Source organism: Carcharodon carcharias, chromosome 15 (genome assembly GCF_017639515.1).
Source record: "Carcharodon carcharias isolate sCarCar2 chromosome 15, sCarCar2.pri, whole genome shotgun sequence".
Taxonomy (NCBI): domain Eukaryota; kingdom Metazoa; phylum Chordata; class Chondrichthyes; order Lamniformes; family Lamnidae; genus Carcharodon; species Carcharodon carcharias.
Window position 1 is genome coordinate 44,528,294 of NC_054481.1, and position 23,063 is coordinate 44,551,356.

Here is a 23,063-nt window from a genome sequence, read left to right on the forward strand (position 1 = left end):
GAACTTGTAGGAAGGTAGTGTTCCTGTGCTCTTGCTGCACTTGTAACAGGTTAGGAAGATGATGCATTTTCCTTCTTTGTTTTACTTGCACCCTCCAGAACCCTTGACATATCTGACCACACCATCCTCCTCTAATCCCCTCTCCTCCTTTGTCTAGCTGATAATACTGTCATGGCTTGCCTATCCAACAATGGCTTATCTTTCTGTCTTGCATCATTACCTTTGGAGTCCATGAAGGTTCTGTCCTTGGCCACCTCTACGTTTTTGTCTATATGATACCACTTAGTGACATCATCTGAAAATATAGGGTCAGCTTCCACATGTATACTGTTGTTATCTAGCTCTATCCCTTGACTTCTTCTTTGATCCTTTCAAAACCTCTTTGTTGTCACTCAACCTTCTGACCATGCGGTCTCAGATGAGCCGTATTTTCCTCCATTTAAAATGAGAAGGCTGAAGACATCATTTATGGCCCCTTCCACAGCTTCTGTACTCTTTCCATTTGTTTCACCCCATCCCTGGTCACTGTCTCAGGTCGAAGAAGACTATTCGGAACTTCACTCCCGTATTCAAACTAACTTGAGGTTCGGAGCCCATATCCTCCTTCTACTTCCACCATCAAAAAATTGTCCGCTGCTACCCATCTTCTGCTGAATCATAAAATGGATGCAGCATAGCAGAAAGCTATTCTGCCTGTAAAGCCCGTGCTCTTTCTCTGCAGGCACAATTTAGCTCATCCTATTCCCTGATCCTCTTCCTATAACCTTGCAATTTCTTTTCCCTTCAGATGCTTCTCCAATTCCCTTTTGAAAGCCATGATTGAATCTACCTCCATCACCCTCTCAGGTAGTGCATTCCAGATCATAACCACTTTTTGCGTGAAAACACTTTACCTTGTGTCACCTTTGGTTCTTTTGGAATTCACCTTATATTAGTGTCCTCTGGTTCTTGACCCTTCTGCCAAATGGAACAGTTCCTCTCTGTTCTGTCTCAATCCCTCATGATTTTGAACACCTCTATCAAATCCTCTCTCAATGCCCTCTTTTCTAAGGAGAATGGCCCCAGCTTTTTCCAATCTATCCATGTACCTGAAGTCCCTTCCTTGTCCCTGGAACCATTCTTGTAAATCTCTTCTTCACCTTCTCAAAGTCCTAATTCCTTCCGAAATGTGATGCCCAGAACTGGACACTATACTCCAGTTGAGGCTGAACCGGTGTTTTGTAAAAGTTGATCATAACATCCTTTCTTTTATACTTTTTCTGTCTCTATTTATAAAGCGCAGGATCCGGTATGCCTTTTTATCATTTTCTCAACTTGCCCTGCCACCTCCAGTGATTTGTGTACATATACCCCCAGATCTCTCTGTTTCTGAACTCCCTTCAGAATGATTTTTTCAGTTTATATTGCCTCTTTTTGTTCTTCCTACCAAAGTGTATCAGTTCAAATTTTTCTGCATTACGTTGCATCTGCCATGTGTTCATCCATTCCACAAACCTGTCTACGTCCTCTTGAAGTTAATCACTAACTTCCTCATAGTTCACCATACTTTCAAGTTTTATGTTATCTGCAGGTTTTGAAATTGTGGCCTGTCGATCCAAATCCAGCTCATATCAAAAAATATAGTGGTTCTAGTTGCAAGCCCTAGGGAACTGCATTGTATACCTTCCCCCAGTGTGGAAGAACAATCGTTCATCAATACTCTTGATTCCTGTCATTCAGCCAACTTATCCATGCTACCACTGTCTCTTATTCTACGGGCTTCAACTTTGCTGACAAGCCTGTTATGTGGCAGTTTAGCAAACACCCTTTGGGAGTCCATGTGTGCCTCATCAATCCTCTCTGTTACCTCATCAAAAAAATTTTAAGTTCTTCCACATGATTTGCCTGTAACAAATTTTGCTGGCTTTTCGTAATTCTCCACATTTGTCCAAGTGACTTAATTTTGTCCTGGATTCTCATTCCTTTTTACGAGCTTTTTTGATAGTACTGAATGTGAATATTGCTGAAAAAAGAGACAGGTCAAAGCTTTTCATCTTGCACTCATCAGGACACTTGCAAGAATGCCAATATAAGGGGAAAACAATCATTTATACTGTATGTGAAGGGAGTGATGATTGGTTGGCAAGTGGCGTTGCCGTGGAGAATGCAACACTGATGGTTAACTGCCAAGCATTGTTTGAAATTTAAACCAGGCAGCTTGACCCTGATTGGTCAAGGTATTGCCCTGAAGAATGAGTCAGCGAATGGCTGTCACTTATTTTGTATAGCTGAAACAAGCGTCATGTGTGTACATGTTCTTACTGCAAAGAACAGGGCCCTGTGTGTTAAAATATGTAACTTGCAGCAAATACGTCATACTGAGCCCGACTGACAATCTTAACTTGGTTGTCAGCTTAAGTCTTAGCACATTGAGGGTTATTCAGCAAATGTTTCTAATTGTGGAATCACACCTAATATTGGACACTGTGTTTTGAGTTTTGAAAGCACGAGCTGGATGGGTACAGTCTGTAGCCTGTCCATTGCGAACAGCGGCTGGGACATGTAGTTTGATACGATCCGCCAGTCTTTGGGATGTCGGGCCTACATACCTAGCATCACACTGGCACTGCAAAAAGTGGTGTATGAATTTCAGTGCCAGTTTCAGCAGAATAAAATAAGTGACAACAACTCGCTGACTTATTCCTCAGGACAATGCCTTGACCAATCAAGGTCAAGCTGCCTGGTTTAAATTTCAAACAATGCCTGGCAGTTAACTGCCAGTCACCATCACTGGTACATTCTCCATGGCAATGCCACTTGCCAACCAATCAGAACTCTCTTCACATACAGTATAAATTGTCATTTTCCCCTTATTGGTATTCTTGCGAGTGTCCTGACGAACAACTTAGACATGTCTCTTTTTTCAGCAATATTTGATTTTTTTTTTTAACAAAGGTGAAACGCTTGCAATTCTCAAGTTGTCTGGGATGTCTTCCATATCAAAGGAGGATTTGAAGGTTGTGACCAGTATCTCCATAATTTCCACTTTTACTTCCGGCAGCATCCTTGAATGTATCCTATCTGGTTCTGGTGACTTATCACATAAACCTTTTTAATTCCTCTGCTTTATCAATTTTTAGCCCACCTAGTATCTCAACAATCTTCTTTATTGTAAAAGCAGATGCAAGGTGCTCATTTAGTACCTCAGCCATGCCCTACTTTCCATACTTAGCTCTCCTTTTTGGTGCCTAATTGGCCCCACTCCTCTTACAACCCTTTTACTATTTGTATGCCATAGAAGACTTTGGATTCCCTTTGATATCAGCTGCCAGTCTGTTTGGCTGTCTTAGTTCCTTTTTCATATTGCCCTTTGAACTTTCTGTATTCAATCTATAAATATTTCTCACTTGTTTTAAGAACCTGTATTTTGTCATATGCTGTATTTTTCTGCTTCATCTTACTCTTTATCTCCTTTCATCATTCAGGGAGTTCTGGCTTTGGTTCCTGTACCTTTCACTCTTGTAAGCACGTACCTTAACCATTCCCAATCCATCTCGTCTTTAAAGGAATGCCATTGTTCCATTCTAGTTTTGTCTACCAGTCTTTGATTCCAATTTACACAGGATAGCTCTGCTCTCAACCCACTGAAATTGGCCCTCCTTCAATACAGGTTTTTTACTCTAGATTGCACATGTCTTTTTCCATAGCTAATCTAAACCTCATGATACAATGATCATTATCCCCTAGATGTTCCTCTGCTTACATTTCATCCACTTGACAGAACAAGGCTGAGAGTGGAGCAGTCAGAGATGACAAGGCTAAGAGTGGAGGGGGAAGAATAAGATTGAGAACGGTGTGGTTTGGGAGGGTGAGGCTGGGAGTGGCACAGTCAGGTAGGGCGAGGCCAGGAGCAGTAAACATTTAATGCAAACAATCTTTACCATATCAATTAATTAGTATATAAGCTTGTTATGAGTCTGACTTCCCTTATCATTGAGTTGGGGTGGGTAGCTAAGAACTATGAGTCTTGACAAGCCCCAAGAGTTTCCGCGCATGTGTGGATTGAGAGCTGGCTGTGCTTGTGCAGCCCAGTGTTTAAAGTTCTCCTGGCTGAGGACAAAGGCCCAGTGCACCTTCAAGGAAAAAAAAGGTGCAAAAACCGGGAGTGACCAGGAAAGGGTCACTGCACCTGGAGAGTCCTGGTTCAGGGTACAGGGAGTGGTCCCAAAGAGGGAAACAAGGGAGAGGGGACAGGAGTGGTCCCAGAGAGAGAGAGAGAACCGGAAAAGGAACCGCCAATAGGAGGAGACCACCAGGAATCACTGGGGAGAGGAACAAAGAAAGGCTCCAAGTATTAAAAGTGCTGTGGATGGCATGTTTCAAGTAGTGAGGGCTCGAGAGAAGCCCTTGGAGACCTGCAAAGGCAGCAGAAGCTTGGTGATTTGGTGCTGCAGGCTGCTGGAGCAAAGATAACCCTTTGGAGCAGTAGTGTTCTGTCTAGTATGGCTGAAGATCTGAAGTTGTGCTTGTGAGTTGGTGCTGGAGTGCAGACTCAGGAATCCAGGGGAATGTCTTGGGCGACACAATTGAAACCCTGTGAGGTGAGCCATCATCGAGGCAGTCTGAGTTGTAACAATCTGTGAAGAGAATTCCAAGGCTAGATCTTCAAAGGTAAAGACTGGACTGCCTCGTGAGATAGACAGTGATTGGTTGGCTCATAGCATTTACTGACGTCTGGGTGTGTTTCTGAGAAATTGTGAGATATATCTTGGTTGCATTTGCCATTTAATATGTGGGTGTTAGACCACAATTTGCTTGTTAATCCGCTTATACTCCAACAATCCGGGTTAATGTAAGGTGAAAGATATTGTAAATTGTTTTATCTTTCTGACCTTGTATAGTAAAATTTATTTTGTTTATTCAAAAACAATGGAATCACGTGACTTTATTCTCTTAGCAAGTGACTTGGATCTCAAACTTTGTCCACTTTAAACAAAAAGTTACTGGCCCCTAACCAGATCACACCAAAGACTTGAGGGTCTTGAGCAGGATTATAACAAACTAAAAGTAAGTCTATTTGACAAAATATACAGAATTTTACTCATGTCGCATGTTGTATAGTTTAGCAAATACTTACAATCCGTGTTAATAAGAAGTCAGATCTGGGGCATAAAGTTGAAATTGAATGAAAAGGGATAGTAATGTTTAAAAGGTTCCTAATTTTTAATTAAATAAACATTTAATATACCTAGAAAATAAAGTGACATAAGCATAAATGAAAGACGTGTTGATGAGTAGCTGGTGAGTGATTATTTAAATCTTAAGTTTATTTCTCTTTACTTTTTAGACTATTAACTGAATTGAGTATGGCAGAGATTCTTATCCTTATGAAATGCACATCCTGTTCCATGTGGAAACTCCAGGATACTCTTTTGGGAAGGCAGCCAGAGCCAAGTCCATGGCACCATGTGTTACAAAGCTATGCAGAGAGGGGAGGAAGAAGATAGAGCAAGAAATAGTGATGGGGATTCTGTAGTTACGGGTACAGATAGACATTTCTGCAGTTGTAACCATGCTTCCAAGATGAAAAGTGCCTCCCTGGTGCCAAGTTCCAGGTTGTCACTGAGCATCTGCGGAGTGTTTTAAGGTGGCTGGTGGAAAGAGTGAACAGTCAGAGGCCATGGTTATATTGGTACCAGTGACACAGGTAGAAAGAGGGATGAGATCTTATAGGTGGAGTTTAGGCAGCTAGAAAAAAGATTTATGTGTAATACCTTAAGGATTGTATTCCTGGTGCTACATGCTGGAAGTATGGAAATAGGAAGGTAGCACAGCTGAATGCATGGCTGGAGAACTGGTTTAGGAGGGAGGCCCTTAGATCCCTAGAGCATTGGGACAGGCTCTGATGGAGGAAGGACTTGTGCAGGCTGGACAAGTTTCACCTGACCAGAGCTGGGACTAATGTCCTTGTGGGGCTGTTTGCTAATGCTGTGGGAGGCGATTTAAACTAATTTGACACTGGGATGGAGAAACAAGGTGTGCATGTATCTAAATAAATGGAGAGTGGCAAATAAAGTTGGTGAGCTGCAGCCACAGATAGCAACATGGAATATGATCAGAAAGTGCAGTAAAAGCGCAGCAGGTCTGACAGCATCTGTCGAGAGAGAAGTAGAGCTAACGTTTCAAGTCTGTATGATTCTTCTTCAGCATCCTCAGTATTTTGCTCCTATCTATGGAAATATGTTGTTGTTGTAATAACAGAGACCATGTGCAAAATAGGACAGAACTGGCCATGAATATTCCTGGATTTATCTGTGGAATTCACTACTTCAGAGTGCATTGGATGTCGGGATGCTGAATAAATCTAAGGAGGAGGTAGACAGATTTTTAATTAGTAATGGGTTGAAAGGTCATGGGGAGAGGGTGGGAAATTGGAGTTGAGGCTGAAAGGAGATCAGCCATGATCGCATTGAATGGCGGGGCAGGCTCGAGGGGCTGAATTGCCTGCTCCTGCTCCTAGTTCTTATGTTCTTATGATACAAGGTATTCAGGAAAGACAGGGAAGGAAAGAAAAGGAGAAGAGGTGGCAGTATTGATTAAGGAAAATATTACAGTGCTGGGGAGAGAAGGTGTTGTGAAAGGGTCAAGGAATCTGTTTGGTTAGAGTTAAGAAACAATAGAATGCCTTTACGCTACATGGGTGTATTCTGCAGACCGCCAGCTGGTGGGAAAGATATAGAGGAGCAGGTTTGCAGGAAAATTAGAGATGCAAGAACTGGAGAGTATTTATTGTGGGTGACTTTGATTACCTATTATAGACTGGGATAGTAACACTGTGAAGGACAGAGAGGGGAAGAGTTCCTGAAGTGTATTTAGAAGAACTTCCTTAAGCAGTACTTCTCCAGCCCAATGAGGAAGGAGGTACTACTGGATCTGGTTCTGGGAGATGAGGTAGATCTCTGAAACCCTTGTCGGCGCCTCTGCCACCTCCAAATTTGACTTTTCCAAAGCACGTTCAGCCAGTCTCCCCTTCATATTCTGTAAATTTCAGCTCATCCAGGGTCTATTACTCCTTTCCTAATCTTGGATCATTTTCTATGTTAAATGCAAGAGCTATTGGAAATGCATGATTCGTTAGAATCTCGATAAACAAATGTATAGGAAAAGATTATCTAATTCATCTAAACCTACTTCTTTAATATTAATTCCCCATTTCTTATTCCTCTCTACCCCTCCCCCAACAATGAGATGAGAAAAAAATGCACAATATCTAGATATGTGTAAAATAACAGACATTCTCTGGCTTCAGCACATAACTGATATGTATGCTGTGTGTAAAGTTGCAGACTAATTCATTTGTTCTAAGATTGAATTATAGCTTCCACAAGCTCCTTTATAGAATACAGGCTAAATATCTGTTCTACCAAAGGATTCCTATACACCATAATGTTTCAAATACATTAGTTTTGTTATTTTCTGCTAGCTTTATTTTTGTGTTGCACTTTTCATGGGGAGTCTAGTTGTAATATTAAGCTTTTAATCTGGCCTGTCCATAAAGCAAGTTCCTTGGTGTACTTGCTGGGAATGTGGTCAAAAGAAGCCCTGAGGTTAGAGGGTAGTAATCTCTGTCAGAGGTTTGTTTAGATTGAGAGCTGCTAGCTCCTCTCCTCCTTGTGCAACAGTCTCGCCAGGTACCTGAAGGAGCTTCAGGTTTTTGACCCAGAGAAATTAAGGAACAACAATTATTGTTCCAAGGCAGGATGGTGTGTTTCTTGGAAGGGAGCATGCAGGTGGTGGTGCCTCCATGCATATGCTCCCCCCGATCTTCTAAGTGGCAGAAGTCACGGGTTTAGAAGGTGCTGCCACTGTACAGTGGTGGTGGAGTAAGTTTAAGGTGGTGCATAGAATGTTGATCAAGTGGGCTGGTTTGTCTTGGATGTTGTTGAACTTTTTGAGTGTTGTTGGAGCTGCCCTCAACCCAGGCAATTGGAAAGTATTCCATCACACTCCTAACTTGTACTTTGTAGATGGTGGACAGAGTTTGGGAGGGGTGCTGGTCGGGGACAGGAGATAAGTTAGCCATTACAGAATTCCCAGCCTCTGACCTGTTTTTGTAGGCACAGTATTTATATGGCTGTTCAAGTTCAGTTTCTGATCAATGGTAACTCCCAGGATGTTGGTGGTGGGGGATTCCGCAGTGGTAATGCAATTGGATGTCATGGGGTGATGGTTAGATTCTCCCTTGTTAGATCATTGCCAGGCACTTGTGTGGTGGGAATGTTACTTGCTACTTATTAGCCCAAGTCTGAATATTGTCCAGGTCTTGCTACATCTAGACATGGAACTGTTTCAGTACCTGAGGAGTTGCAAATGGTATTGAACACTGTGCAATTATCAGTGAACTTTCTCACTTCAGATCTTATGATGGAGGGATGAAGCAGTTGAAGATGGCTGGGCCTCGGACATTACTCTGAGGAGGTCCTGAAGTGATGTCTTATGGGCTGAGATGATTGACCTCCAACAACCACAACCATGTTCCTTTGTGTTAGGTATGACTCCAACTAGTAGAGAGTTTCCCTCATGATTCCTGTTAACTTATTTCTGAAAGGGCTCCTTGATGTCACCCTAGGTCAAATGTGGCCTTATCACAAGGGCAGTCATTCTCACCTCAAATACTTTCTTTCTTTTTGCATATACTTTAAAGATTCTCAGTCATCAGATGGTGTTTTACAGAAAGAATGTTATTTAGAGTGAATGGTCATTTTCGAAGTGTAGGAGTGGTGATTTCCAAACCAGGATGGTGGGTGGCTTGGAGTGTAACTTCCAGGTGATGGTGTTCCTATGTATCTGCTGCCCTTTTCTTCTAGATGGTAGTGATCGTGGGTTTGGAAGGTGCTGCTGAAAGAGCCTTGGTGAGTTTTGGCAGCGCATCTTGTAGATGGTACACACTGCTGCCACTGTTTGTCGGTGGTGGAGAGAGTGAATGTTTGTGGAATGAGTGCCAATCAAATGGACTGCTTTGTCCTGGATGGTAGCAAGTTTCTTGAGTGTTGTTGGAACTGCACTCATCTAGGCAAGTGGAGAATATTCTATCACACTCCTGACTTGTGCCTTGTAGATGGTGGGCAGGCTTTGGGGAGTCAGGAGGTGAGTTACTCACCACAGGATTTCAAGCCTGTGACCTGCTCTTATAGCCACAGTATCTACATGGCTAGTCCAGTTCAGTTTCTGGTCAATGGTAACCCCTAGGATGTTGATAGTGGGAGATTCAACGATAGTAATGGCATTGAACATCAATGGGTGATGGTTAGATTCTCTCTTGTTGGAGATAGTCATTGCCTGGCACTTGCGTGGCCCGAATGTTACTTGCCACTTGTCAACCCAAGCCTGGATAATATCCAGGTTTTGCTGCATTTGGACATGGGCTGCTTCAGTATCTGAGGAGTCGTGAATGGTGCTGAACATTGTGCAATCATTAGCGAACATCCCCACTTCTGACCTTATGGTGGAAGGAAGGTCATTGATGAAGCAGCTCAAGATGGTTGAGCCTCAGACACTACCATGAGAAACTCCTGCAGTGATGTCCTGGGACTGAGCTGATGGACCTCGAACAACCACAACCATCTTTTTTTGTGCTAGGTTTGACTTCAAACAGTGAAGAGTTTTCCCTTTGATTCCCATTGACTGCAGTTTTGCTAGGGCTCCTTGATGCCACACTCAGTCAAATGCTGCCTTGATGTTAGGGGCAGTCACTCTCAACTCACCTCAGGGGCTCAGCTCTTTTGTCCATGTTTGAACCAAGACTGTAATCAGGTCAAGAGCTGAGTAACTTTGACAGAACCCAAACTGAGCGTCATTGAGTAGATTATGGCTAAGCACATGCCGCTTGATAGCACCATTGATGACCCCTTCCATCACTTTATTGATAATCGAGAGTAGACTGATGGGGAGGTAATTGACCGGGTTGGATTTGTCCTGCTTTACACATACAGGACATACCTGAGCAATTTTCCACATAGTCGGGTAGATGCCAGTGTTGTAGCTATACTGGAACAGCTTGGCTAGGGGCACGGTAAGTTCTGGAGTATGAGTCTTCAGTACTATTGCCAGAACATTGTCAGGGCTCATAGCCTTTGCAGTATCCAGTTCCTTCAGCTGTTGCTTGATGATATGTGGAATGAATTGAACTGGCTGAAGACTGGCATCTGTGATGCTGGAGACCCCCGGAGGAGGCCAAGATGGATCATCCACTCGGCACTTCTGGCTGAAGATTGTTGCAAGTTCTTCAGCCTTATCTTTTGCATTGATGTGTTGTGAACCATATACTGTATATACTTGTGTAGAGACCAAATCTTGAGACAAAAAGTAGAGGGTTAACTTATACATGAGTAATATTTTTGAGGGGTTAAAATCTGCATTTTCTTTGGTACGGGCAGAGCAAAGCCACACTCAATCGCCATATTCCACTTTAAGTGATTAAATTCTAAAATATTCACAAAGTTTAAGATTTACCGAGGGCCCTAACTCTCTACACAGTATTAGTATTGTTTTGCGCCTGGGCTGACAGAGCCTGCATGACCTGATTGGTGCCATTTTGGAGCGGCCTCTCCCACTCACCGAGATTCTATCCCACCTGATGCTTCCCTGTCTGAATCCCCCACTCGCTGCTTCCTTGTCCGACACTCACGCTCGCCACTTCCCTACCCAACTTTTCTGCTTGCTACTCCTTTTGCTTGCTTTCTCCCTCTTGCTGCCCCTCTACTGAACCCTTGTTCACAGTGAGGTTTGGGAAGAAAGCAGCAAGTGGGAGAGTTGAGTAGGGAAGTGGCAAGTGGGAGAGTTGGCCTGCAGGTGAGAAGGCAAGCAAAGTGTTAGGATTTTTGGGCAGAAGTGGGTGAGGGGGGGTGTCAACCTTTACACGAGATCGACTTTTACTCTAGTATATACAGTAGTTTCTCCAAAACAATTCTAGCAGTAAATGAGATCGTAGCCTGAAGAAGAGTTACTAATTGCTGTTGTCATTCTAAAACATACATGTGCATACATCTCCACAAAACACAAATTTACATATTTTACCTTACAGTATAGCTAGTGCACTGGAGAATATTCATTGAGAGCAACTAAGATTGACTTCATTTTGTACCTCAGAAACTTTGGCATCCCATCCTGAAGGCATTAATTTTCATGGACTTAAAACTATCACAGCTGTTCAGCGAATAAAAATATAATCTTGTATATGAAAGTTTGGTGACATGTACATTAAGTGCTGTTTCATTATACTAAAATCAACGTTTATGGGTATTACTGGGTTCCTTCAAAGGTGAGCATATTTAGGGTTTGCTTGTGCTTTGACTATCTGCTAAATAGTATCTGTTGCAGTAGCAGCTGCTCCATTTGAACTACTGAAAAGCTAACTTTATATCATAAAGGGTTTACAAATGGATGTGAATTGCTAATAGACCATAAGATGTAGGAGTAGAAGTAGGCCATTCAGCCCATCGAGTCTGCTTTGCCATTCAGTGAGATCATGGCTTTTCTAATAATCCTCAACCCCATTCTCCTACCTTTTCCCCATAACCTTTGATTCCCTTACTGATTAAACATTTGTCTATCTCTGCCTTGAATATACTTAATGACCCAGCCTCTACAGCCCTCTGCGGTAAAGAATTCCACAGATTAACTACCTGCTGAGAGAAAAAATTCCTCCTCATCTCTGTTTTGAGTGGGTGCCCCCTTAACCTGAGATTATGCCCTCTGGTCCTGGACTCTCCCACAAGGGGAAACAACCTCTCAGCATCTACCCTGTCAAGCCCCTTAAGAATCATATATGTTTCAATAAGGTCACCTGTCATTCTTCTAAACTCCAATGAGTACAGGCCCAATCTACTCAACCTCTCCTCATAAGAAAATCCCTCCATACCCAGGATCAACCTAGTGAACCTTCTCTGGACTGCTTCCAATGCCAGTATATCTTTCCTTAGATAAGGGGACCAAAATTGTTCACAGTATTCTAGGTGTGGTCTAACTAGTGCCTTGTATAGTTTTAGCAATAGGGAAGATTTCCCCATTTTTATACTCCATTCCCTTTGAAATAAAGGCCAACATTCCATTTATCTTCCCTATTACCTGTTGAACTTGTATGTTAGCTTTTTGGGATTCATGCACAAGGACTCCCAAATCCCTCTGTGCTGCAGCCTTTTGCAGTCTTTCTCCATTTAAATAATATTCAGCTTCTCTATTCTTCCTGCCAAAGTGCATAACCTCACATTTTCCCACTCGATTAACCTGTCTATATCCTCTGTAGACTCTTTGTGTCATCCTCACCACTTGCCTTCACACCTATTTTTGTGTCATCCACAAACTTGGCAATAGTACATTCACGTCCCTCATCTAAGTCATTAATATAATAACTGAGGCCCCAGCACTGATCCCTGTGGCACTCCACTTGTTACAGGTTGAAATGCCCCCGTTATCCCAACTCTGACTTCTATTATAAAAGCAAAGTTCTGACGAAGAGTCATACGGACTCGAAACATTAACTGTGTTCCTCTCCGCCAATGCTGTCAGACCTGCTGAGTTTTTCCAGCTATTTTTGTTTTTGTTTCTGGCTTCTATTAGTTAGCCAATCCTCTATACATGCTAATACACTACCCCCAACACCATGGGCTCTTATCTTATTAAGTAGCCTGATGTACAGTGCCTTAATGAATGTCTTTTGGAAATCCAAATATATTACATCTACTGGTTCTCCTTTATCTACCCTGCTTGTTACCTCCTCAAAGAATTCTAATACATTTGTTAGGCATGAAGCCATGCTGACTCTGCTTGATTATATTATGCATATCTATATGTTCTGCTATTACATACTTTATAATAGACTCTAACATTTTCCCAATGACAGATGTCAAGCAAACTATAGTTACCTATTTTTTGGCTCCCAGCCTTTTTGAATAAAGGTGTTATGTTGGCCGTTCTTCAATCCTCTGGGACTGTTCCAGAATCTAAAGATTCTTGGAAGATTACTACCAATTACTACCAGTGCATCCACTATCTCTGTAGCTGCTTCCTTTAATATCCTAGAATGCAACCCATCAGGTCCAGGGCACTTATCCACCTTTGGCCCCATTAGTTTCCCTAATATTTTTTCTCTAGTGATACTAATTGTATTTATTCCCTTCCTGCACCCCCCCCCACCCCACACACTTTTGCTGCTTAATTGTTTAGTACTTTTGGAATGCTATTAGTGTCTTCTACGTGAAGACTGAAGCAAAGCATTTATTCAACTCCTCCCCTGCCATTTCCTGGATCCCCGTTATTATTTCCCCAGTCTCATTCTCTAAGGGGCCTGTGTTCACTTTGGCCTCTCTCTTCCTTTTTATATATTTAAAGAAGCTCTTAGTGTCCATTTTTATATTATTTGCTAGTTTACTTGTTAGTTTTCCCTCAAAGTTTATTTTCTCCCTGTTTATTATTTTTTGATCATCTTTTGTTGGTTTTTAAAACTTTCCCAATCCTCTGGTTTACCACTAATCTGTGCCACATACTATATTTTTTCTCTCAATTTGATACTAACCTTAACTTCCTTAGTTAACCATGGTTGGTTTATCCCCTTCCTAGAATCCTTATTCTTCCTGAGATATATCTTTGTTGAGAGTCATGAACTATTTTCTTAAACATCTGCCATTGTTCATCAACCGTCTTTTCTGCTAAACTCCTTTCCTAGTCCACTGCAGCCAACTCTCCCCTCATTCCATTGTAATTACCCTTATTTAAGTTTAGCACAGTTGTTTCTGACCCGTTTCTCACTCTCAAACTGAATGCTAAATTCTACCATATTATGGTCACTGTTTCCTAGGGGATCCTTTACTCTGAAATCATTTATTAAACCTGCTTCATTATGCATCACTAGATCCAAAATGGCCTGATCCCTGGTTGGATTCACAACATATTGTTCTAGGAAACTGTCCCGAATACACTCTATGAATTCTTGCTCATGTCTACCTCTGCCAATTTGATTTTCCCAATCTACATGAGTGCTTGTACTCACAAAGAAGCTGTTAGTCACCTTATTCTGGGTATTTCATCAAACATTTTGAAAAGGGGAGGCATTCTTCTGGTTGTCAGTAATTGCATATCAGTTTCTGAACACTAATTTATCACCTCCGTTATGAAACATGAAACTTGACTTTGTTTCAACAGTGATGGTTCTTTTTAATATAAAACAAGGTTTATAGTTCTATTACTGTAACAAAGAAACTATTTACTGAGAAGTGGCCGTATAGGAAGTAATTTGTGTTTATATATTGCTTTTTAAGTCCTCTGCTATACCAGAAGCACTTTACAACCAATTAATTACTTTGAGTGTAATCACGTTTCTTATGTAGACAAATGCAGCAGCCAGTCTGTATTCAATGAGGTCCCACAAACAGCACATGAGATGTGATTAGATAAATTGGTTTGATTAAGTTAGTTGAAGGATAAAAATTGGCTAGGACAGAGAGAACACCCCTGCTTTATTTTGAATAAGATTAGGACCCTTTGTATCCAGCTGAACAAGGCCCATTGTCTTATCAGACAATGCAGCACTCTCTGAACTGCACAAGTGCCAGTTTATGTGCTCAAAATCGATAACCGACATCCTGACTTATCGAGGCTTGGCCTAAATAGCCAAGTGGTTATGGTACTGGGTTTGTAACCCCAAGATCAAGAGTTCAAATCTCACAATGGCAAAACTATGAAACAATGTAACTTCATCTGAAACAGATGGAAACGTGTTTGTACTCGAAAGAGTTACACAAGCATCCATTGATAATCATGTAGAATTATGTGAGGAATGTACCATTAAGAAAATCCTGACTTATCTGCTGTAGCGCTGCTATTGAACCAATTCATACTTGAGAAGAAACCAACAAATTTTGCATTCAGTTCAGAGCCATCTAGCTGCTTTGACTGGTAAAATGACTTCTGCTGCCGTACATGGCTAATTTGTAAAGTCTATGATGCGAATTTCTGAAATTAGCTGGAACTTGACACGTTGACTGATGCTGGACACCACTGGATGTCACTCACAAAACCCCAGATTCGATCCCTGATCATAAACTTACTGTTTATATGTGGCTTGAAAGCTGATTTGTGTAGAGAATCTCAGTTTACACATTTTAATTGTCAAGCCAGGTTTTCAAGCAAATTCCAAAATCAACCTCCAGAAAGACTCCACATACAGAACTTTGAGCAAACCCTTTACAAACTTGACCCATACCCTTTGCCACCCAAATATTATTTTTTTCATTCAGTTAATAGCTTGTGGAACCACCTGTATATATCTGAAAAACTGACCATAGGTTAAAGGAATGTCGGTCGTTGCTAGAATTCTGGTTTGTTTTTCCTCTTTTACTTTAACTTCTTATGATTGGAGTTACTTTGCCAGAAGATTCACCACACTTTCTTGCATCTATTGATAATACACCTTGTATCAAAATAGTACATTATTTCATCGTTTAATAAATATTTGCAGCGGAAATGTTTAGATTATGTTATACTCCAGAAAATATATTCGTACTTTTATAAACATCATGCATAACATCCATCAGCTATTCAGAACACTAATTACAAACCACCTGTCCCTCATTCTGTTATACACCATTCCAGTTTCACGGTGTTCTTTCTATTTGCATTTAGAGTTGCATTATTATGTATGGTTAAAATAAAATGAAGAGAAATATTAAATAAACTTACCAAACCCCTGGTCAGGACAGTTACAATCACGCACTGTAAAAGAACATAGGAAGATGGCATACATCCATTTAAAAAGTGTAGTACCAGAAGACTGGCAGATAACTAACGTAATACCTATTTAAGAAAGGAGCTGGATCATATCGAGGGAGCTTTTTTGATTCATCAACTTAACATTCATGGTAACAAAAATAATGGAATCCCTACCAAAGGAAGAAATAGAAAAACAGCTCGATTGAAAATCTAATAATAAATAGTCAGCATGGATTTCAAAAGGGAAAGCCTTGTTTGACCAACATTATTGAATTTTTTGAGGAGGTGACAGAGTACAGAAGGGTGCTGTAGTTGATGTAATTTACGTAGATTTTCAAAAGACTTTTGATAAGGTGCCATATAGTAGACTAGTAAGATCAGAGCATGTGGAGTCAGGGCCAAGGAGCATAGGGGTAAAGAGTAATTATTCGGAGAGGCAGAAGGTGGATAAGGGAGTCCCACAAAAATCAGTAAAAATGACCATTGTTCACAAGCTATATTAACCATTTAAACTTTGGAATTAAAAACACAAATTCTAAATTTGCAGATAACATCATATGGTGAAATGGATTGGTTGGGATTGTGGGGAGATTATCAAAATAAAAGGAGGACTGGTACAAATTACAAGAGAACATGAAAAAACATGCAGAATGGGCATATAATTGGCAAATGAATGTCAACACATAAATGTGAGATCTTACAGCTCCGTAAGAAAAGTAAGGAGGTCACGTTTCAGAAAATAAAAATCCAATTGGGGTAGAGGAGCAAAGGGACCTGGGAGTACAGACACAAATCACTCAAAATAGGATGTGAATAGGTTAATAAGACCATTTGAAAAAGAAAGAAAACCAAGTATTGGAGTTATTTCTGGAGGGATAGAATTGAAAAGGTGAGAAATTATACTAAACTTATTTCAAATCTTGGTTAAACCATGTTTGGAGTACTGTGTGCAGTTCTGGAGGTCATAATATAAAAAGGATACAAAGGCATTGGACCAGGTACAAAAATAATTGACAAGGATGGTATCAGGCATTACCTTACATTCTTATCAGGAAGGATTAACAGGTTGGGTCTTTTTTCTCTTGAAAAGTCAAGACTGAGGGGGGCAAAACCTAATAGAGGTTTTGATAAGGTAAACATGGAGAAAGTGTTTCCATTTGTAGGGAAGAACAAAACTAGAGGTATCAATGCAAGATAGTCACTAAGAAATCAAAGAAGAAAAACTTTACCCAGAGAGTAATGAGAAAGTGAAACTCACCGACACAGAGGGATTGAGGCGGATAGCATAGAAATGCATTTAAGGGGAGACTGGATAAGCATATGAAGGAGAATGGAATAGAGGGCTATGTTTTAGATAAAAAGAGGACTGAATGGAGCATAAATGCTGGCATGGACTGGTTGAGTTGAATGGCCTTGTTTCTGGCTATATATTCCATTTAATTCTGTTTCATATAGCTTTTTGCTTAAGTTATGGAATTGAGGATTCCCCCCCCCTATTGTGTTGTGTGGCACTACCACCATGCTAAATGGGATAGATTTCAAACAGATTTAACAACTCAAGACTGGGCAACCATGAGGCTCTCTGGTCCATCAGCAGTAGCAGGACTGTGTTCAACCACAATCTGTAACCACATGGTTTGGCTTATCCCTCAGCCTATCATTGCCATCAAGCCAGGGATTAACCCTGATTCAATAAAGAGTGCAGAAGGGCATGCCAGGAGCAGCACCAGGCATACAGGACCATTTTCATGCCAAACAACATAAGCAGCAAGTGGTAGATGGAACTAAGGGATTCCGCAACCAATGGATCAGATCTAAGCTCTGCAGCCCTGCCACATCCAGTCATGAATGGTGGTGGACAATTAAACAACTCACTGGAGGAGAAAGCTCCACAAATATCCCCATCCTCAATGGTGGAGGGGCCCAGCATATCAGAGCAAAAGATAAGGCTGAAATATTTGCAACAATCTTCAGCCAGAAGTGCCGAGTGGATGATCCATCTTGGCCTCCCCAGCATCTCAGATGCCAGTCTTCAGCCAATTCGATTCACTCCAAGTGACACCAAGAAACGGCTGAAGGCACTGGATACTGCAAAGGCTATGGGTCCTGACAATATTCCAGCAATAATACTGAAGACTTGTGCTTCGGAACCTGCCGTGCCTCTAGCCAAGCTGTTCCAGTACAGCTACAACACTGGCATCTACCCGACAATGTGGAAAATTGCCCAGGAGTGTCCTGAACACAGAGCAGGACAAATCCAATCCGGCCAATTAACGCCCCATCAGTCTCCTCTCAACCTTCAGTAAAGCATTGGAAGGGATCATCAACAGTGCTATCAAGCAGCACTTGCTTAGCAATAACCTGCGTACTGGCACTCAGTTTGGGCTCTGCCAGGGTCACTCAGCTTCTGACCTCATTACAGCCTTGGCTCAATCATGGACTAAAGAGCTGAACTCCAGAGGTGAGTTGAGGAGTGACTTGACATTATGGCAGCACTTTGTTGGTGTGGCATCAAGGAGCCCTAGCTAAACTGGAGTCGATGGGAATCGGGGGCAAAACACTCCACTGGTTGGAGTCATACCTAGCAGAAAGGAAGATGGTTGTGGTTGTCGGAGGTCCATTATCTCAGTTCAAGGACATCACTGCAGAGGTTCCTCAGGGTAATGTCCTAAGCCTAACCATCTTCAGCTGCCTCATCAATAACCTTCCTTCTATCATAAGGTCAGAAGTGAGGATGTTCGCTGATGATTGCACAACGTTCACCATTCATGATGCCCCAGATACTGAAGCAGTCCATGTCCAAATGCAGCAAGACCTGGACAATATCCAGGCTTGGGCTGACAAGTGGCAAGTAAAATTCGCGCCACACAAGTGCCAGGCAATGACCATCTCCAACAGGAGAGAATCTAACCATCACGACTTGACATTCAATGGCATTACCATTGCTGAATCCCCCGTTATCAACATTGTGGGGGTTACCATTGACTAGCCATATAAATATTGTAGCTACAAGAGCAGGTCAGAGGCTAGGAATTCTGTGGCGAGTAACTCACCTCCTGACTCCCCAAAGCCTGTCCACCATCTGCAAGACACAAGTCAGGAGTATGATGGGATACTCTCCAATTTCCTGGATGAGTGCACCTTCAACAACACTCAAGAAGCTAGACACCATCCAGGACAAAGCAGCCCCACTTGATTGGCACCCGTTCCACATACATTCACTCCCTCCACCACTGATGAACAGTAGCAGTAGTATGTACCATCTACAAGATGCGCTCCAGAAACTCACCCAGGCTTCTTAGGCATCACCTTCCAAACCCACGACCATTACTATCAGGAAAGAAAGGGCAGCAGATACATAGGAACACCACCACCTGGAAGTTACCCTGACTTGGAAATATATCACTGCTCCTTCACTGTCACTGGGTCAAAATCCTGGAACTCCCTAGCAGCACTGTGGGTGTACCTACACCACAAGGACTGCAGGGGTTCATGAGGACAGCTCACCATCATCTTCTCAAGGGCAATTAGGGATGGGCAATAAATGCTGGTCCAGCCTGCGAAGCCAACATCCTGTCAATGAATCTTTAAAAATTTGGAATAAGAATATGAAAATGAAAGTAATACAGGCTTGAGATATCAAGTTGTGCCTGAATAAGTATTATATATATGTCTGAATCAAAATTACTATATTTCTAATGACTCAATTTAGGCAATTTATTAACTGTCAGCAATGACTCATCCAACTGTTTTAAGGTATCTCATTCTGATCAATGCATTCAATGTTTAACTTTGCAAGTCAGCTGACCTTTTGCTTTTATTTCTTTATTTTGACTGCTGCAAATCTGAATTTTTAGTGACGCCAAGTGGTGGAATGCAGACTTGCAGTACTAGTCAGATCTCAGTTAAGTTCCTGTGGCAGGCTTCAATCATATTGCACTGAGAAAATCTTTTTTAATGCTCTTAAATGGAAGTTATTAAACAAAATAAATGGAATTAATTTCAAAACTACTATATTATTTATGGCAGACTGTTGGCACTCATTGTCATTCACCTGATGAATGACTACTTCAAAATGGAGCTGAGGTTTACTGTGTTTGTGAATCTGTACCTTAAAATGAGTTGTTATTTTTGGAAAAGGGGGTAAAGTTTGAAGGAAAAAATTACATTGAATCTCACATTTTTGTCTTCCAGTGTTGTGTGCAAAAAATCTGGCTAAGAAGGATTTCTTCAGTAAGTATTAAACTTTGGTTTCTATAATTCTACTTATGAAAAGGGCTGACTCCTCAAACTTGGCAAATTTGGGTCCCATATCATTACATATACAACAATAATTGAACAAGGGGAATGGAGAACAAACCTCGCTGGATTCAAAATTGTCAGCTGTTGCTCTTTGCAACCATTAATTGTAGCTGAGGTTAACTAGTGTTCCAAAGATGGGATGTTCCTAAAGTTCATGTGCAGGACTACCTTTTGTGAGGAGAGTTTACATTTTTTGTTGGAAGAGACAAGATAAAGGGGGATTGGAATATTTCAGGCAGAGGTGTTCCCTCTTTTGCAATCAGATCTACAGTATTCGTGGCAAGAATTGGATGATAAAGTCAATGTTGTGTCCCAGGTCTGTAGGTAGTGGGAGCAGATGAGGAAGAAATTCTCTGGCATGGAGAAAAGTGCCAAGATAAGATTGACAACTCAACTTAATACTAGGCATGACACAGGCACCAAATCCCAACATACTGCAGCACCCACAATGACCATGGGAATCACTAACATGATTTCTTGTATCCTGCATGTCAAAACCGCCATAGTTGTGATACAAACATATGAATGAAAAGCAGAAATACACCAATCGGTCCCTCAAGCCTGCTCTGCCATTTGTTAAGAAGCTTCAATCTGAATAAGGCTGGCATGGAAAAGGCTTCCAATAGCACACTCAACTGTTGCATGTAATGCCAAAAAGTCAAAATGCCACTTGCAATCATCCATTTGCACTAGGTGGAATGAAGGCTGGGCACTGGTTTGCCTCTCAGGTCAGAATCATGTGCTGAAAGCTTACATTTTGTCTGCTTTTAAGGTGGAGGTTGCACACAATGATAGAGTGTGAAAGCACAATGGCATTGGCCTTGCCAGTTTGCGGTGTCTGATTTATTATGAGGAGGCAACTCAAGACATCATTAGGATGGAGGCCAATAAGACCAGGGAGAGCTTGGTGGCTTTTGTGATAGGCCAGTGAAACAAGTATTCTCCAACCTTTTCTATTCACTTACCTTTCAAATTCGTTCACTCAATTCATGTCCAGGAGCAACATGGCACTCAATTGTTTTGTCTTTGCTACTGTGTGCAGGACCATTTGTAAATTGCACCATGCCAACTGTTCTTTTCTTTTTATGTAGGACTTCCCAAGATGCTGTGCCTGCCACCAGGGACAAGCAGGAAGCCAGTAATTCACTTGAGCACCCGTCAAGCACTCCTGACCTCACAAGCACCAGCTCAGATACGCACACCATAGGATAATCAGGAAGAGCAAGTTTATGTAATAGTAGAGGGGCAATAAAATGAAGAAAAGGCTAGGATTAGATATTGTGTACTGCAGGACCCATAGATATATACCTTACTGAGGCTATATGTGTAAGAGAAACACATTACGTAGCTCTTTGAGAATGTTTGAGGCTCCTGCATGGCACGTTCGAAAATTGGCATAAGTTCAGTTCTGTTATGTCATGTGTAAAAACATAGCAAACTTGCAATCCATCATGCAGCTAGTTGCAATTTTTTGCAGGGGATAGTTGTTCAAAACACAGATGTAGATTTCCTTGTTAAAGATGTTACCATGGCTATTGAGTTCCTGGGTTTAAATTTCCAGGAGGCCCAGTTCTAGGTTGTAAATGCTAGGGGTGTGGTTTGAGAATACCTTGTTGTGGAACTTCACAGTGAAGTTTAATATTCCCACACAGATCCAGTTTAGTGATTTGCAAAGGAAACCCAGCAACTGGGATAAATCCCGAGCACACTTGATTACCTTTCAAGGTTATGCCAGATGATCCACCCATTCCAGTTGTAAATTGGCAGATAACTAACAAGAGCTGGAAATTGTTGAAGGGTCATCTTGAGACCAAGCATAAAGAAGTTCAGTGCCATAGCTATGAATTGAGTTCTCCATTCATGAGCAACAGGCTATTATCACATTAACTCATCCCACTGAAATAGCACCTAGAAAGTGAAGAACATTAGTTGGGAATTGTCATACTGCGTCAAGCATTGGCAAAGCAAAAAGTGAAGCACTTATGTAACAAATATAAGTAGAGAAATTAACTGCTTGTCAAAAGGAACATGTTAATGCTGTCAGCAGTGCAGCAAAAACACAGATGGCAGAGTTTGTGATGATCAGGCATAGCATGTTCATGGTGCTAGTATATCCTGAGGACCATGCAGCTGTTCATGCAACATCACTTTTACAGTCTTCCTGAGTGCCCATCAGTTTCCCCCCATTTCTCAATTTTTCTTTTCCTCCTCCTCCTCAATGCTGACTCTTTGTCCTCTTGTTCTAAGTCAAATTCCAAACATTAATCTAGAGACCCCACTTACAGCAAATTCTTGACTTTAGCATTTCTGTTTATGAAATACTCTGTTTTCTGATCACTCTGTGCTTCATACTCAAGTAACTGGTACAACCTAGTGACAGCCACCCCAATGCAGTGTGGATAATAAAGAAATATTTTACCAGATGTAGTTATGTCTGGGTTTGAAGACTTGCGTCTTAAGCTCAAGTGGGTGTCAAAAATAGCTGTATGCAGTTTGTTCTGTCTGCCTCAACAAGACTAAAGAGTAGAGTAGGGAACCCAAGAAGTGCTGGTTTTAGACTGGTGAGTAAAGCCAAAGGACTGAGGAACACAAAAAAGCAAAAAGTGTCATAGGACTAATTTACATAGGCTTGGCTACAATTGGGAACTTCAGAGAGGCCTGTACACGCTTGGGCATGTACCAAAATGAGTTGTGGGGAACTTTTGACTGGTGAACTTGATGCCACTTCTGTTAGTTTGTTAAATTCAGCGAGATGTCCTCGCAGAACGTGGGGATAAGCTTGGTGAATGCCATCGTGGAATCATCCCTTACGTCTCTGCTGGAATCCAGAAACCTAACTCACTTAAAGAGTAATTTAAAATTAAATTAAAACCTCGGGAACAATAGGGATTTCTTTTTCAATGTACAATGAAAGAATTGCAGTGACATTTATGCACCTATGTAACGAGCAACATTTGGGTTTATAATTTCAATTGGGGGCTATTAGAAACTGAAATGGAATCAACATTATGTATGAT

General features: G+C 41.4%; 1 protein-coding gene across 5 annotated transcripts in view; it reads left to right on the forward strand.

Annotated features, from left to right (window-relative positions):
• smurf1 (SMAD specific E3 ubiquitin protein ligase 1) overlaps window positions 1–23,063 on the forward strand; it is a 129,367-nt gene that overhangs the window by 59,912 nt on the left and 46,392 nt on the right. For all 5 annotated transcript variants that reach the window (XR_005945285.1, XR_005945286.1, XM_041206146.1 and 2 more), the window contains one exon: window positions 19,939–19,977. Coding sequence is in view for 2 of the 5 variants with exons in the window: in XM_041206146.1 (XP_041062080.1) it covers window positions 19,939–19,977 (39 nt within the window). In the remaining 3 variants the exon portion in view is untranslated. Of the gene's footprint in view, window positions 1–19,938; window positions 19,978–23,063 lie in introns of those variants that run through there.